At 33.8% G+C, this 19,292-nt stretch overlaps 1 protein-coding gene across 1 annotated transcript in view; it reads right to left on the minus strand.

Annotated features, from left to right (window-relative positions):
- The window catches only part of LOC142347600 (synaptosomal-associated protein 23-like), a 63,056-nt gene that overhangs the window by 12,131 nt on the left and 31,633 nt on the right, over positions 1-19,292 (minus strand). Inside the window, exons 3-4 of the mRNA XM_075398944.1 lie at positions 9,552-9,694; positions 6,496-6,651 (exon numbers count right to left, since the gene is read on the minus strand). Of these exons, the coding sequence (XP_075255059.1) occupies positions 6,496-6,651; positions 9,552-9,694 (299 nt within the window). The remainder of the gene's footprint in view (positions 1-6,495; positions 6,652-9,551; positions 9,695-19,292) is intronic.

Below are 19,292 nucleotides of genomic sequence, written 5' to 3' on the forward strand. Positions count from 1 at the left end.
CATGGGCTACCGAAAAACATTGGTATCCGTTTTACAATCCAAAAATTAATTGCATTGGTGCTCTGTCTTTTTACAATCCAAGAATTGAATTGTTTTGTTGCTCTGTATCTTTTTTCTACGAAGTTTTCACACCTTTTTCTAAGTCTGAGCTTTCAAAACGGGATAAACAGGTAAAACTTAGCGGGCATCAGGTTTCATTAAAGGCCTTAGTCGCGTTCAATTGTGCTTCAAGGGCTCAGAGTGATGAAGCTACCGTGAAGCCGTAGTTCAAGTTAAAAGGTGCTTTTTAGGAGTAATTGAGCACAAAATGATGCATTTTTCGAATATTTTGTCATTTTTCTAATCTTTTGTTGGGCAGTCTAAAATTGAGCTTTGTAAAATTTGAAAAAGGTCTGTTGCAAGACATAATTACTTTTTATGGCAATTTTGTTATGCTTCAAACAAAAACACAAACGTATACTAATTTTTACGATTTTTATCAAGTTTTTTTTAAATAATTTTTGAAGTCTTTCCTAATTCTCTGAAATCCATCATCATGTTCCGAGTTCATTGATCTTTATGGCAATAAAACTTTTTTAGGCTTGAAATCGGGTTATGAGTAATTTTTGAAGACGATGAAGTGGTTCTGAAATTTTTGTAATGATGAAATATAGCGATAATACAAAATTTTAGTAAAGTAATGAAGCTTTTGTCAATTTCTGTATCTATCGACTTCCAAGTACCAATTTTAACTTGAGCCCTGCAGATGGGTTACAAGGATGAATTGAGAGGCAGGTAAAAATGGTTTCAAACACATTAGTTTTGTGAAATTTACAAGACTCTAAAAATTTTCATTTTTTTAGTTGACATAAAGTGATTGACATATTTCTCGAGTTTGGTGGCCTAGTAAATCCTTTCAAGCCTTGTATATTGATTGTGTATTTGTTTCTAACCCTTGCCATTTTTGTTAAGTTTGTTTGGTTGTATTGGATTCTCCAATTTGGACTATTTACCTTTTTGGCTGCCATTGTTTGATTGATCTGCTTCTCCGAAGCAGTAGTTTTTCGTTCAATTGTTTTGAATTTACATCAGGTCTTCTCCTGCTATGATTTTTTACCACACTTTTTATTGTTTTCACACCTTTTCTCATCATTTTGCTATTGGCAATGGAACGTTATTATTTTCTTTAAAATGCCGTCTTTGGAATTTTTCGATTAAAAATGACATTTTTTCGATGACTTTGAAAATTATTGTCTTTTTCCTGGTTTATCTATCTGTATCTCCCCATGCGATTTTCTAAAGCTTCGAATTGGTTTAGTGGATAGCCTTTGGGGAAAATGAAATGGTTCTGAAGGAACTAATATCAACAAACTTAGCAACTAAAAATTGCAGCTGTTTTCATATTTTCTGTCATTTGAGTCATTTTCAGTTAATCAATCGTTCAGTCACAGTTTATCAATCGTTACAAACTAATGAAACTTCTTTAGTTCTTAAAAGATGCAGAGAGCTTAGTGAACAGATTTCGAAAAAAACTGTTTTTGACATTTTTAATATTGCAAAATTATGAAACTTTCTTTAAATTTTCAGTTCAATTTTTTAAAGTATTTGTCATATTTATGCCACTAAAGCTCTATTTGTCATATTTACTCGCCACTAAAGCTCTTTCAAGGCTTGTGCTTGAGTTAGTGGATAATTGTTTAGATGAAATTTGGCCTTCAGGGTAAAAGCTTCAAGAGATTTAGCAATGATTATATATATGTTTAATTCGTTTAATCTCTATTTTTCAACTTTTTGAAACTGTTTTTCTTCTTGGCTGGCGTTGGCGTTGTTCAATTATTCTGCTGGTCAGGTGCAAACGTTCCGAGTTTTCATTCATTTCATTGGATTGTTTATCACGATTTATCCTCTTATGTTTTCTTATTTCTGAGACTGCCAAAGTAATTAAGCCTTATAAAAAACAATCTAATCAATGAAACTAGTCAAAGACAAAAAAACAAGAAACACACAAATGAGTGTGCAAATAGAACAACCAGGCTCACTAATGCTCGTTTGCACATACGGTTCCGACCACACTCGTCCGCAGTTTTGGCTTAATTGTTTTCCAAATTAGGAATGGATTAAAGACTTTACATTTTTTTCAAAGTTGTGTACGAAAAAAAATTAAAAAGCCAATGAGATCTGCGATAAACGAGACTACGCCAACAACAAAAACAAACAACAAAAAAAACCTTAAATACGACCAAAACTCATTGTCCATTTAGAAAACAACACTTAAGCAAAGTCAAAATAGCGTCTCATAAAAGATAAATTAAACAAGTTAAATTGTACTTAACTAAAGCAGATATGCGACCTCTCCTTAATGAGACAGAGAGGTAGCAATTAAAAAATACTAAAATAGACCAATACTATAAATAGACCAACTTTAATTTCATAAAAACAAGTCGATGAACAAAATAAAAATGAGTTTTCGACAAACAGATAGATCTATAAAACAACAATCGACAGTGAAATAAAAAAAACTGGTTAAAACACATTCCGCAGATGCTCGTTTTTACGGAACTTTATTGCACATATAAATTTTTTGTCCTTTAATTAATTTAAATTATACTTAAGTTCTACATCGCAAAGTCATTTTATTGAACGAGATGAATATCGAATGATCAAAATCTAATTTCACAAAACAAATAAAACTTTTACTACAGAGAGTTAGAATTTGCATTACGCTCACAAAAGCCGTCACTGGGATATAAATCTCATTAAGAAAATTTGACTTTCAATTTTGCTGTGAAAAAATGTAAAACGACAAAGAACGTGGACAAAGAAAAAAGCATAACAGGACAACTGAATAAAATTCCAATAAACTTATTTTACTTGTCATCTGCAATTAGCAAGTTCAAGCCAAATAATACTGAGGAGGTCTACTAAGCCCATTGCCGTACATGCGCAAATACAAAAAAAAATTATAAACGCTGAGAAAAATTAATTTTCATCCAAGATGTAGTGTTTTAACAATAACTAAAAACAACACAACTTTATGAAAGAAACGTTGATTCATAGAAGCGTTACTATGAAACCTTCTCTCATTTTCTGCAAAAAATTCAACGTTATAAAAACGACTGCTATGAGTTGCACCCCTTTATTAGATTCTCCTTTTCATCTTTAGCAGTCAATGGTACCTGTCAATAGTGAGAATACAGAGTGGGACATAAAGTATTAAGCAAAGAGTTCAATAAAAACTTGAAAAACTCAAAACTCATAAAAACACTGAGAAAACAAACAGAATATAAGTCTTAGAAAGCATTAGCACTTAGCTGAAACGGGTTTATCAGTTAGTCAAGTGAGGCATCCTTAGCAAGTAACAGATATGTCTTCAATGAGACTTAGTGTTTAGACAACAAATTGAACAATAAAAGCTGATAAACCCCAAAAATTTGATAAATTTTTTTCGAAACGATTAGTGTCAAACTCAGAGAACGCATTAGGTTTGAAATAAAACGATTGAATCACTTCAAATAGTCCCTGTGAGTAATGTATTTAGTAATGTTAGAAGAAGAGATAACAATTAGTACAACAATTACTCGCAAACTTAAAAATCAATAAAATATTTTTAGAACAATAAGTTTCAATGCCAGGATTATCACTTGCAAAGAACTCAAACAGTAATTATGACCCATTAGCCTATGCCCCTTTAGCGTCCATTGACAGCATCATTTTTGAGACTAAGTGATGATGCTTGAGGAGAAACAAGCAAGTAGCACTTTGTATATAAAATTTGTTGGCAACCAATAGAGGTCAGAAAAAACATTTGCTGCATGAGTGGAAATTTGCGAAAAAGAAAAATTGAAACACATATGCATCATATTAATAGCCCTCCACAAAAGAAAAACAGAATTAACTTCAAATAAGTTTTTCCGACACCGCTTTCAGGGTATTTTGCTTGTTTTCTCGCTCTCTTTACTTCACCAGTCCTCTGTGATTAAAGTCCTCCAGATTAAAGTCATTCCTCCAAGTTTATTTCTCAGTGAGTTAAAGAAAGCCCTAAAAAATGTGAACAGATCTTAAAAAAGGAGAGTACACCAATACATTCCAGATATTTCGAGTTGTTGAAAAACCACGAACACCTCAAGATAGCTACGTTCAGCTAGCAGTTTTGCATCTATAAAGAACAACTTTTTAGTTGACATATTTAATTTACTTCTAAGCAAAACCGAAGAAAAACTTGAGGAAAAATACAGAAAAAATGAACAAAAACAACTGAAATCAGTCAGTTGTTCAGAAAATTATAAGCTTCGATAACTCCGTGAAAAACCAAATTCAAAAAATCTTTTTAATTCTGTATTTTACAAAGCGGGTTTTGTAATGATACCACTCACAGCTCTCTACGATGAATTTATCGATAGGCGAGAATATAATGAACAAAAGAAATTGAGCATATAGTTCCTCCCCCACCAAAGTTGGTCGGAACAATATGGGCATGTCAACTCATCTCACTCTTTTTAGCTGAAACTTTTGACCAGATTCAATATTTATTGCACACTTAGAAACTTTTTTTGAAATATAGACATTGAATGTATTGATGAAAAATGTTAGAAGAGCTGTCAAAACTTCTTTACGTTGTTAACGAACCTGAACAGAGAAAAATATTTCTGTTTTGCCCCAAAATGTGTTTTTGCCCGCAATTACAAAAATTACGTGCTTGCATATGGCATGTTACTGTAAAAAAAATAGCGCGTGAAGCTGGCGGCGTAGAAACTATATGTCCACGAATCGGGGGGAGGGGTGGTGAAATAGATTAAAAATGAAAAATTGACAAAAAATAGCCAAATGGGGCGAAACTCAAAGTTGAATCAATTTTGTGCCCGAACTTCTTGAAATTCAAAATTTCCCTCAAGACAATAAGTTTTGATCTCCAAGCCTAAGGGCCGCACGGGGGGGGAGAGAAAAGTTTATCAATTGTCATAGATTTTTTGAGAGCAATTAAACATTCCCCTTAAACAAAAAATTGGAAAAACTGATACTCGCTATACTATAAAGATTTAAAATTATTCACGCCTGTAAAATCTTGATTTATTGTAGCTCCTATTGCCAGGACGTGACTAAAATCACCATTCAAATTTGACTTCGAACTGACTCCAAAAGAACGTGAACGCATATAATAGAAAAGACAGAGGATCAATACAATAAGAATACTTTTGAAATAGCATCAAGTGTAGCAAGATTTGATGGTTATTATGCCAATTTGTCGAAAATTACTGTAAATTTTAACAGCTGTGAACGAAATTTATTGATTTAAAATAGTGTATTATTTTCACCAGAAACATTTTTTGCGGTGAATAGTGGTTGATGTATCTGAATAAATAATTACCGTATGTAAATTTTTTCACAGCATTTTTGGCAATAATCACAATTTTTACTAGAATTAATCGGTATTCTTGTTTTTTAGCTGATGATACTCCCTTAAAATCTGAAAGGGATGATATTTTTTCATGCTTCGGCCTTGGATTGTAACAAAAAAAATTGTTTTAATTAATGTTCCGCCACACGAGATTTTATGGCGATATATTAGTCAAGCTCGGTGCCCTTGAGATTTCGTTCAAATTGTTCTCACGCTGTCGTCTTAACTAAAAACCTTTCAACAGACCGTGCATATACAAAAATCTCCTCAAATTGAGGTGTACGACTCAAGCCAGCTCCTGATCAGAGCAAATTGGGTAGTGCATGGGATGCCAGACCTAATTGAGTCGCGCACAAGTGGTATCAAACCCACTTGGGGGTTGAATACTTGGGCTGCCAGTTATTTAAGTCGCTAACTGGGGGTACGAAGACTATCAAAAATTTAAAAATTGAAGCAACAGTTACGGTTGGTATAAACGTACTCCCGTCAGAAAAATCGAAATATTTTTCTTTATATATTTTTGAGCTCCTCATCAAAAATTATTTTTCTTCTCAAAGATGTTAACTTAAACAACCCAAACCAAATGCTTGGTCTTTAGTACTACTCGTTCTGATCAGACTATCAAAAAGTCTGGAAAGAGTTCTGATCAGATCGTACAGCTTCGTACAGCAACTGTAATTAGATTACCCAGACCATGCCTCCAGACTAACCGATCTCTTGACTGTTTTGAGCGGACAGTGCAGACTACGGATTGGCTCTGATGAGTCTTTCCAGAGAGAAGGATGTGTGCCGATCAGATCGTGCAGCATCAGTATACAGCACTGATCAAGCTTCCTAGACCGTAAAAATGTTGCCAGACTATGTCGCTGGGTCGTGTTTTACATCCCTGTGCGCGACTCGAGATAAGAACTGGCTTGAATCGCGTGCCTCAATCTGGATTATTTTGAGTTTTAATCAAAGTATTTAAACCAAATCGTACATATCCTTTGCATTGAATGTTATTTGTAACATTTGTAGGAGGAATTAAAATTGGGGAGAAATGTGGAGGAGTGAAGTGACTGGGGTTAAATGATAGTGGGTGAAGAAGCGGGACCCAACTATAATTATGCAGAGTATATCACCTGATATTTTACTGAAGTTATCTTCAATCTCTCGTTCTGTCTTGTCCTGTGCACTCAATGCTGGCTCAGAGGCCACTCTGCTCACAGAGGACGGAGACCTACTCACACAGTTGTGCTGCTGATGTTGTCCCATCTTCACTTCCAAATGCGCGCCAGCTATAAAATAACCACAAATAATTTATAGTTCTAGAGTGACCATCGCCATTGGCTTATCATGGTAGCCTTGTACAGAGCGCCTCTAGGCTTCTGGCAACCATATGTAGATATAAACCGACTAACGTCGGACGAATTTTTCTCGAACGACAAGCGGGCCATTTTAATTTTGTGAGGGTGTTGCTTAGATGTTTTTTATGGTTGCAAAAATCCCCACCTCAGGTGGGTTCAAACCCGTAAACTTCATTATCTCATTCTTCACATATTTATAACAAACTTTATTTCAGAAAGAGAGCCATTTAGGTCACTCCAAAATGAACAACTCAAGCGGGGAAAAAGTCACTCAGGAAGTCAACGAATATTCTAGAATAAAAGCGCAAAAACGGTCAAGCAAACATTTTGCATAAAAAAGACACACACGTTTACAATAACTGCCTCAATTTTCGTTCGACAGAAATTTATCGGGTTCACATCGATCTGATGAGTGTCATAAATTTTGATAATTAATATGTTCCCATCATGACATAACCGACTATGGTTGGACGAGTTGCTCTCCAACGACTGGTAAGAGCTCATTTCTATATTGAATTAAGCATCATTCTCTCGGGTCGGGAAGTAGATGGTGGTTCGCAGCAAGGTGGTGAGGCTTGTGGGGGCAATAAGATTACTTATTATTATATACTGTACATCAAAAAAAAAGTTGCATCCTATAATTTTATGAAATTCATAAACTAATTGCTCAAAAAATTAACGCCAGTTTTTCTAAGTATACGGAAAATATTTTTCAGCTCTGCTTCGAACGCTAGTGATTTTGGGAAAGTCTGATTTTTTATTAAAACTCAACGCCACCTAGCCAAATATCCCAATGCCATAAGGACTAATTCCACCAAATGTGTTTGGGCGTTTGTTGAATTTTGACAGAATTTACATTTGCCTTGAACGTTAAAAGGAGAAGGAAAGACGACGTGACTTAAACAGACTGTCAATAGTACGTTAGCATTTTTATAACTACAAGGTGTTAATTTAAATTTGAAGTTCAGTGTTCCTTCTGAATTGTGACATGCTTTTTCTTAAATGTGAAAATTAATGGTAAAATTTTTTTTCGAAATTGCAATATCTTGTAGAGCTTGTGTACCTGTTGCATTTTTTCGTCAGCATCATATGCTACAAAGATCATTAGAGCACGAAGCAGTAATCTAATATTTTGAAACACTTAAAACACCCAGGCAATTTCTTCTGAAATCATTTTTCGGAAGACTGCAGTGTGTTAACTTTTGATGTTCAGTAAAAACCAGTATTAGGGTTTAAAGTTTTAAAAATGAATCCAATTTTGCCGCATTTCTTAATTTTTAGATCACGCCAATTTTAAAACAATGACATAAAAGTCTATTAAAAATTCAGAAATGATCAAGCAAAATTTTGCATAAAAACGAAACACATGACTACAGTTAAATCGGGGAGGGGTAATGGCAGAGAGAGCGAGGCAAATAGACATATTATCTGGCTTCGATGACGTTTTCAGAGCATATATAGATCACAAGGAAAATGGAAATGAAAACATCCGTTCGAGAGCGATTATCTTATCCATATACAAGTGTGTAATATAAACACAAGTACTTTCAAAATTCCTGGCTCTATGTTTTACGTCAGTGTCCTAGAATTTTATTATTTACTTGTTTTGTGAACTCTTCCTTGCTCATTAGAGCAGTAACATAACCGACGTTAACAACCTTGAGCAACGTGGCCTCTGATAAGACTCATCCGGAATAATCTTCAATCAGACCTATGTCCAAACTTTTGTAGACTTTTTCTACTCAATGCGCACAATGCCTCCGTATGCGTTTGAAGACTATCTGATCAAAGGGCATCTCTTTCTGGGATCTTGACTTAGGTAGATTCCATCATCGGCCTTTTAAGCGCCCTCTTTAACTAGGGTCCTCGATCATGTAATTTAATTCTTCAATATTTACCCCCCCCCCCCCCACCTCGAATTATTAGGTCTTTTCATAAATTCCAGGTCTAGACTAGGGGCGTTATACCGTGCGAATTAAAATGATCACGGTTGTCATTGATATCGCTGTCTTCAATTAAAATACATCGTGTACTTGTCAATTAATTTACTACAACCTTTTAAGCCTCCAGCCATTTAATATGCTCTTCAGGAAACAGTTCACAAGTATTGTTGACTGTGTTTTCAGATACAAAATGTGTTTTAGTACAATTAATTAGGCCGATGCCGTCCAGGTAAATAGTGCGTGCTGGTTGCTAGTAACTTTTCTCCCTAAAAGCAATTCCCATCAACTAATTAAAGGGAAAAACACCCACACGAACAAAAAACTCTCTTTTTAAAATGAACCAATTTATAAAGTGAACTAAAATGAAGTTGGCGACACTATGTGTCGTGAAATAACACGTCGAAAAATCAATAATTTGACTAAAATTTATCGAAGATACGAGGTATAGCGCGGAAAAGGTTACAGTAGATGACGCAGGTTGAACAATCTCTTTGAACAATCTCGTTTTCGTATGAGTTCATATATGATACCCTGGTAATGGTAAATTTGGCGTACATGCATACAAAAGATACATACATACATACATACAATTTCTTTCGTTACATGCAATGGTCTCAAATGATTTCATGGTTAGTCACAGCAGTCTGTTGAATTATTTTTTATAAATAGTCAATTTTTTAATCATTTCTGATATCTTGTACCATTGCAATAGTGTAACATCCCAACTGTAGTGCTAACTAACTCCATATAATGCAAAAGAATTAGAGCTTAGATGACCCGAACCAACTATCTCCATAACCCCAGCCAGGCATGCTGACGTTGCACCTATGATCTTGGTTTAATTACTTTTTTGTCAGAGCCAAGTCTGGTCGGGGGACTCATAATTACCTTTGGTCTTACTGTTTGCACTTTTGAGTGAATTCTCGAAGTGTTCTTTTGTGGGCGTATTGGAGTCACTGTTTGTATTGCTTTTGAAGATACTCGCCTTCCGAGGAGAAACGTTGAAAAAAATCATCATGCGTCTCCGAACCCTGAAACCCAACTCAGCTCAAACATACAGAAACATTTGTTTTAAACCTCTAATATCTCAAATATATATCGCATGTAACATTTTTCTGGTTGGTAGAGGTCACGTGACTTTGCTTGAACCCATTGATAACCTCTTCTGTTTATCGAGAACAGCGTAGCTGTTCAAGATGTCGAACCAGAATTATTAAGATATTTCTGCAGTCACGTACGTATCCTTGCTTAAAAAGCGCACACTACAAGTTTTAATATCCCGAAAGTTCACGGAATTCTTGCTAGGTATGCGGAAACTAATAGCATTTCAAATTCTGGAACTACAGACGTTCTGCAGAAATCACTTCGAAATTCTGACTTAATATCTCGAACAGCTTCGCGGTTCTCGATAACGCCAGAAGTTCTCAGTGACTTCAAGCAGAGTCACTTAACTATTACTTAATGCACGTGTGTCCTTTAAAGGTAATTAATCTACTTTGCCTGCAACGTTGTTCATCAAAAGAAATAGGACGTTGCGCCGATGAAATAATTACATAGGTAGATTTCATGCCATTGTTTAGGTTTTCAAATACTGGAAAGCATTCCTCATGAATTAAGCTAAAAACACAGATCTTTTCCATTTGTGCCCCCCGCAAACGCACTTTCAAAATTTTACGTAATAAATTACTTTGTAATGGCACGTGCTCTGTAACTGCTAACTTGGTGTGCATAGCGTACTGTGTTGTGGATGCAACTTCCAGATAGCTAAATAATGAAGTTAAAGATGATTTGCCGCAAAAAACTTGACTTTATGTCCCACGATGCTAGCGTATGGTTACCAAAACATGGAAACCAAAATCTTGAAATTTGACTTTTAAATTCTAGAAATACGTTTTCAATACGTACTGGGAGGGGAGCAATAAAAAAAACTGTTATAAAATTTCAAGCTTTATAATATCGAATATTAAGAAGTGGGTATACCCCCAAAGAAACTCCAACAGTAAATCTTGTAAGATCACACAAGATGCAAGAATCTTACTATTAACGCTTATCTCGCAAGATTGATTCCAGATCAGGATACTTATTGTTCCGACCCCACTTGTGGGCGGGGAACTATATACTCAAATGGGTTTTTTTGTTCAGACAATTTTGGCCGATCGATATATTCATCGTAGAGAAATGTGAGTGGTATCATTAAAAAGCTCGTCCAGCGTAGAATTCAAAACTAAAATAATTTTTTTGAATTTTGTTTTTTTCTAGGAGTTATCGAGGATTGAAGTTTTGTGTGAACACGGGATATTTGGCATGATTTTGTTCACTTTTAGTGTAATTTTTCTTCAACTTCAAATTTAGATCATTTTTATAAAAATATTAATTCAAAATAACATTTCACGCCAGAAAATGAATCAATTTTGAGGTCATAAGAGACGTAAGAAGATAAGAAGACTAGTTCTGGTCTCTTAGGGAAGTGTACTATTAAAAAAAATCGAATTCTATTTGAGAGCTCTTTTTTAGAAAAATTTTCATATTTTTTTTGTTTTCTTAAGTCACCTAGAGACTAGTCACTTTTCATATCGAGTTTCCGTTAATAACAACCTGATTTACAGTATAATGAAGCCCATTGAACAAAAATTTTGTTTTCAAGGAATCGCTCAAGTTTTTTTTTTTGATTTCGACTGGGAGTTTTCGTAATTCTAAATGAAATTTTGATTTTTTTTGAGGTTCAACTGAATTTTTGGAATCCTGTGGCATAGACTCGTTGACCAAGAGTGCCACGGGTTTTGTTATGGGCATCTAAGGAACATATCTAGAGCTTTGAGTGGACAGCTAATGGCTGTTAACTCTTTAAAAATGATTGTCCGAGAAATTTTTTTTAGTATTACACAATCATAAAATTGTTTTCATTAATTGTAAGTCAGTCTCAGTAATTACAGGGCACTCTTCAATTCTACTGTAACCAACATTAATCTGGTTTAAGGTTTTATCTTCTAACTATTTGTTATATGACTTCAACGCCACAAGATTTCAAAAAAAAACTTTGGATATTTTTGTATTATTGGTTCCTCTTGAAATCTTATCATATTATCTTGATATTGATATCTCCCACTGGCTTGAGGAACTTAGGGAAGACGTTATGTTCAAAGGATCCTTGAGAGAAATGTCAGAGAAAAACTCATGGTTGAAATGGCTTCGACACTTTTCTACTGAATTTTTGGTTTTTCGCCTGTTTTCGTTGGTGTTTTCATAGTCATTGGACTTATTGTGAAGTCTTAATGAATACCTATGCATGGAAAATTATTCTTGTCCACCAATAAAGTCATAGCATAGCCTATTTATTGACCTCCGTTGAAAGCTTTTGAATTTAATGGCTAAGTCATTTAAAATTATTTTTTGAGAAATTTTTTAACATCAATAGATCTTTAACTTATTGTCGTGAACTGTAAGTCGGTCTCAGTAATGAATGGACCCCATTCCACTCTACTTCAACCAAAAATAAACTAATTAGCAGTTGTATCCTCCAGTTATTGGTGTTATGACTTCGATGCACAAGTTTTCATAAATAAAAAAAAATTTATGATTTTTTTTTGTAATTTTGCTTTCTTTTGGAATGCAAACAAATTATCCTAAGGTTGATAGTTGCATTGGCCAACAAAAGTTGTTCAACCGATCATACATAAAATTTTTCAAGGAAAAACTTATGGTTTAAATTGCTTCGACGCTTCTTTCAGGCACATTTCTTCTTAATTTTTGGATTTTGCCTGTATTTGTTGTTGTCGTTTTCATAGTCAGTGACTTATTGTAACGTCTTATTGATAACCTATGAATGACAAACATCTTATTTGTATCATTGAGGCATAATTTAGCGTATTTATAAGCTTTCGTTGGAAGCTATTGAATTTAATGGCGTTGATATTCGTATTCTCTCAAAAATTTCTAGGTTTTAATTTATTTGTTCGTGTTTGTTGATTTATTGGAATCAAGTTGTTAAAAAATGAATCCGATTGCTGTTAAAAGATTAAGTAAAGGTATAAACCTTTCTCAAAAGTTCATTTTTTAATGGCTTTGACACATTTCTCGCTCATTTTTTTTAATTTGCTGCTTTTGCCTGTTTTCTTATTCTTTAGGTAGCCGTTAAATGCTGACCGCTCTCATAAGCTTGTAGTTGAGGATTGATTGAATAATATTACATGAAGCAGTCAGTTGATAGCGAATAGTCCTAAAGTTTAGGATATTATAAATTTTTAAGGATTTTTCAGGATTTTTCAATTTTTTCAGATTCTGTTCTTTTCGTCAACATGTAACTTATTCTCATCATTGAAAAGTCCCATAAAATTCCTTGTATTTTCAAAATAAACATGTTTATTGATAAAATGATAGAGCTGATGTTCCACTTGTTTGACAATATGCGTTTTCATAAAGTTGTGTGAGTTGTGTAATTGCGTTTCTTTTTCTCTTCCTTTAGCACAATCGCGTAATAACATGTCCCAATGAACTTCAAATGTGGCCCTATTGAACTTATTTATTCGTTCTGTATAATTTTAGTTGAATTAGTATAAATACAAATTGAAATAAAAATACATAATATTCAGATAATAGCTAGGACTTTAATGGCTTCACTAATTTTTGTTTTCACATTGTTTGTAATTTCTTGTTCGTAGAATTTGAGTTTTTCTGCATCTTTAGTCCGTTCATATGGCCAAAGACTGTGTAACTCTGTCTAACCAAAGACAGGTTCTATTGGTTTCATTATGTCTTTTTTATTAAATTTACCAAACATTATTTTGTTAAAAACTAAAGATTTTCAAGACTTTTGAAATTTTTTAGTTTATCAAATGTTGATTAATTTTTGATCTTCGCCTCATTTTTTTCTTTTTGTCGACTTGTTACCTTTTCTCATTAGGGAAAAATCCCATTTGCTCTGTAGTTAGGCAAAAGTAAATCTGTGTAGTTAGGGTTTTGTCTTATTGACGTTGTTACTAGGTGTTGAAATTTAAATTTAGATGTTGACTTTTTGCCGTGATTTTTTTTGCTTTAATGTTGTTTTTCATCTCGTAGTCTTTTTAATGGCAGATCTCGGTGTACTGAGGTATGGCATTATTTATTCCAATTGTTAGTATCGTTTTGTAACGATTTTTTTAACTCAAACATCTATTTTTGGTTATCTCTTTGTCAAAAATGTAAGTCAAAAGACAGTTAAGTCAAAAATGTAGATTGTAGTATTACAAGAGCCGTTACAAATGAACGGATAATTAATCCCGCATTAGAGCGAACGTATTAAGGCGCTAATTAACCATTCTTTCGCCGCGCGCTAAACAAACTAACGCTTGTTAAGACTACCAGTACACAAGTATTTACAACTCAGTTCGACTAATTTAAATAAGACAACTTTAGGCCTGGATCTCCTCGCTTATATCCAGGATAGAAAATGTACGTTGTTGAACGTAGGCGGCCTGTAAAACCACAGTTTCTTTTGATTTAAATTACTTCTGCTTTTGACAGTTGCAATGCAGATCTTTCCCCCCAAGTTCAATAAAGATGAAGCAGATTGCTTCAGGGGAAAAGACAATAGAGTCTCATAAAAAGCCCCCAAGAAAACCATAATTGTTGCGGTTTTAGAAGAAGGGGAAAAGCAGAAAACAGGCGCCTGCGTGATCAATAATTGATGCTCTCAGCTTTTTAGATTTTTATTATTTTTTGGAGTTTCAATAGTTTTTCCGTGAGATAAAAAAGAGTTAATTCTCTTGCCTTCTCGGCCAATAGGAAAATTAAGAAGCACCTCACTATGAACGTGAGTTTGTGATTCGCTCCCTATCGGCCCAAACGGAGCTGAGAGGAATTAATTGTTTCTCTCAGCGAAGTGGGACGGAATAAAATGAGAGAGACAGAAATCACTCCCAGAAACAAGCAGCAGACAACTGCTTTCATTTTTCTCAAAATTTAACTTCACTTTAACAATAAAATAGTCGAACAAAATTGTTTAATAACTTAGACAAATAATTCCAGATTCGATTTTATAACCTTCTTTTTTCGACAAATAACATAACTGAAGAAACACCCAAGAGAACGATCGCCCAGCAGCTCACCTCCATTTCACCACTACACAACTGGTAATTAGTAAGCTGTAATTTCATATTTACTCTTTTATAAATTAAATACTTACAGCCCCCCAACTATTTTAAATTGAGACTTATAGCACAGACAGGTCTTAGGCATATATCTTTGCCTTCGATTTGTTATATCTTTTGTCAAGTTTGACTGGCATACATAAAGAGATCCCGTATTGTGTGATCTGTAGCAGCCCAGCCAAATTTGATAACTGGTGCACCCAGAGGAAAGAATCACGCCTGAATTTTTGTTTTTCTATCCGATCGGATTAAAATAGTAAAATAACCACTACCACAGAAGTGAAAGCACACTAATAGACAAACAATAAGAGTAATTTATATCAAATTTACGGCCGAAATACAGTAAATTTACTTTAAAATAGTAACAGGCAACTGATTCTTTGCTCTTGTGAAATTGTTCTGACCCGGGTGGGGGTAATCTATGTCCGATTTTTAGTTTAATTATATAACAATTGAAGTATTTTCACACTTTATAGTCGAAATTTAACCAAAAATCGTCCCCCCAAAACCTATTTAGCCTAATTTTCACCCAATTTTCATCAAATTTATGGTTAAATTTTAGTATTTACACCTTAAATAACCGAAACTCAACCAGATTCTATCCCCCCAAAACATATTTAATTTGATTTTAACCCAATTTTCACCAAATTTATGGTTGAATTTTAGTATTTTCACTCTAAATAATTGAAAGTTATACAAAATTCATCCCCCCATAACCTGTTTAGTCTATTTCTAACCCGATTTTGACCAAATTTAGGGTTAAATTTTAGTATTTTCACTCTAAATAATCGAAATTTATACAGAATTTATCCCCACAAAACTTGTTTAGACTATTTCTGACCCGATTTGGACCAAAATTATGATTAAATTGTAGCATATACACTCCAAATAACCAAAAATTATCCAAATTTCACCGCCCCAACACCTAATTAAACTAAACTTTAGCCAATTTTCACCAAATTTACAGCACAATTTTAGCATTTTCACACTAAATAGCCGATTTATAACCAAAAATCATCCCCCCAAATCATATTTAGAGTAACATATGTCTAATTTTTACTAAATTTTTGACCAAAATATAGCATTTTCAAACAATTTAACGAAAATTTAACCAGAATTCATCCCCCCAATACGTGTTTAGTGTAATTTATATCTAATTTTCTACACATTTAAGCACACGTTGTTACATTTTCACATTAACTAACCCAATTTTGGTTAAATTTAAGCCTTCCTTAATTGAATATTCACTCTGTTTTATCAATTCCTTGACCCGGGTGGGGTAATATTAATCAAATTTTAACCAAATAAACATCATTTTGACCTAAATTCTCAAATATTAACCAGATTTTAACAAAATTAACGTCACTTTTATCATAATTTAACGGATACCAATCACATTTAAGCCTTAAAAACATCATTCTTATCCAATTTTAACCAATATTACTCAAGAAAATAGCCATATTAACGTCATTTTTACACAAAATTAGTAAATATTAACCAAGTTTTGACCACATAAATCTCAATAAGGCTCAAATTTAACAAAGAATAACGGGTTTTAAACTAAACTTTATCCCACAACATAGATTTTTAGCCTGAAAATAACATAAAATGATGAGAATTCCCCCATTTTAACCGGTTTCACAAGTACAATTTCACCAATAGAGGTTTTAAACAGTGCATGGACCAAACTGGAATAGTTATTGTAGAACATCTTAATCTAACAGCAATAGAAAACACTAGAAGGGGTAAAATAACACGGTTTATTACTGACGGAATTACTTTCTTAGCTATTTTCTACGTGTTTGAACATAATTCTCCCGCTGATTTTTGTATAACTTATGCATCTAAGAACTCAAATTTTCAGAATTTACTAACTTTGTTAAAAACTAAAAACAGTGTGATCGAGATTCCCGCAGAAAATTTAGCCAATAATTAATTAAAAGAGCGTAAACTAGCCTTTTTAACCCAATCTGTACACAAATTTATCATAGAAAAGTTGTTGTCTCATGTTAAAATACGGTCATTAACAGACTCAAGCACTTTAGAAACAATATTTAAACACAATAATAGCTACAAAAATACTACTACTGATGTACTAAACATCCCGTACTAAACGTTTTTATACTGTCTTCTGTGTAATTTCATACAAAAATACAATAATAAAACAACAAAAACAATTGTTCTATGTTATTTATATGTCATATATTAAAGTAAACGTTCAAGATTTAAATATAAGTATTAAAGTACATAACGAAATAGGCAAAGTTTCATATTATTTAACTGATCAGAACAGAAACTTTTTATGCATTTACCATCACTCTTCTAGCGAAACAGAGACTGAAATCTACATAACTTACAAGTAGACCAACCCAAACTTTAATGAACTTTTGTGTGCTCTAAGAAATCAGAACAGTGTGATAGAATTAGCATAAACGTTATCATCTTGTGTGTGGATGAGCCACCAAAATAAAATTCCCCCGTTTGGTTTACAAATCTTAAAAATCATTAAACCCAAATACATCAACGTTTCTCCTGACGATCCGAGTTTACCAGATAGAGTTAAATTACTTATAAAAACAGAATTTGCCACACAACTTAGATTTTCAAAAATAAACAGATTTCACCAATACTCTGTTGAATTTAAACACTCTGAAAGCACTTATCCTTGGCTATTAAATTTTACCGTTGAGCAAACCGATATTTACTCTTGGGTTGAAGTTTTTAGCACTGATAACGGCAAGAACTTTGAATTTAAAATACAATAATTAAACGGTCCTAAACAAATAAAATTCATAACACAAAACAAACAGTTCAACTTTCTACTTTAGTATTAGTGTTTTATTACTTAATTGTTATAACAAAAATATTTTCTACACTAATTACCCAAACTAATAGTACTTTCGTATAAAATATTCTTTTCATACACTAAAACAAAACATGGCAGCGAACGTTGTTGCGTACCCCGACATAGCGTTAGAGAAATTTACAGGTTTAGACCCATCTGAAGATGCCCAGGAATTCTTTAGTTTAATACAAAGAAAAATCCAATTCTCACTAGGAACAAGAAATCCTGCGGATGCTGATTTACAAGCAGCATACGATGCTAGACAAAAAGCATTGTTTGGTTCGGTTTCGCGTGGGCCCGCCGCCCAATGGTTTGAAACCTTAGCACCAGGTTTAGCATGGAACGAAGTTAGAAATCAGTTCATTACCCGTTTTACTGATGCAAAAGACAAGTATAGGAAAAGAATTGAAGTCGAGAGTATTAAAAGGCAACCAGATGAGTTGATAAAAAGCTATACACACCGAGTAACAAAAGCAGTTGAAAAAGGATGGCCAGATCCAGATTTTAACAGCGACCAGCGTAACGCTAAGTGTATGGAGTACTTTGTAAGAGGATTAACGCCACCTACACTCAAGCAAAAGGCACATCAGCGGTTAATAGAAAACCCAGCTACAACTTGGCAACAATTACAGGGTCATGTAGCAACTAAAGACTTAAGTTTTTCTGTTAGCAGTGAATTCACGGGTACTGCCTCAAGTATTATTGACAATAAAATAGAAATAGAAGGGTTAAAAAACCAACTCACAGAAATTGCAAATCTAATGAAAGATCATAAAATAAACGCCACATACAACAACGACAATCCCAGATTCAAACAAAACCAGACTAGATTCTGCAAGTTTTGCAAACGTTCAGGTCACACAATAGCTTTCTGCTTTAAGTACAAGGACTTTAAAAACGAAAACCGAAACCTACCTCAACAACGAGAAAAGTTCACAGATAATTATAAACGTAGTAGGAGCCATTCACCAGGTCAACAAAATTACAAATCAAACAATTATGACAATCGAAATTCTAGGGACAGACAGAGAAATAGTTATAACCAAAATCAATCCAATTATCAAAACAACTCCAGATCAGACTACCGACATCGATCACCGTACCCATCAAACTCTTCAAACAATTACCGATCATCTTCTTACGATAACCGATCACAGGAACGACAAAATAACTATCGAAACAATTCTTACAGAGATAACAATAGGCAAAATAGTAGGGACAGACAAAGCAACGGTCCTCCAAGATCAGATAATCGATATCGTGATAGGAGTAGAGACCATGACCGAGATAGGACACCTACTAGACAAAACCATAATACTCATTCAAGAGATAACAGTGAAGGGCGAAGCCCTCGAGTTCACTTTACCAGTGAAACTTCTAGAGACTATTACAATAATGAGAAGCACAACGACGAGTATTTAAACTAGACAGGTCTCCGTTCATAAACACTACTGATAACAAAGCAAGTTACTCACATATCTATATTAATTTATACCAATCCGTCGGAGACAAAAATAAAAATAACGGCTTAGAAACACAGTTTTTATTGGACACAGGAGCATCAAGCTCTATAATTAATTACCACACTTATCTTGAACTATGTAAATTACAACACATTGAGATGAAAGCTTCAAAAAATCATACTTTAGCGGTTAATGG

The sequence above is a fragment of the Convolutriloba macropyga genome, chromosome 1 (genome assembly GCF_964194025.1).
Source record: "Convolutriloba macropyga chromosome 1, txConMacr16.3, whole genome shotgun sequence".
Classification (NCBI taxonomy): Eukaryota; Metazoa; Xenacoelomorpha; order Acoela; family Convolutidae; genus Convolutriloba; species Convolutriloba macropyga.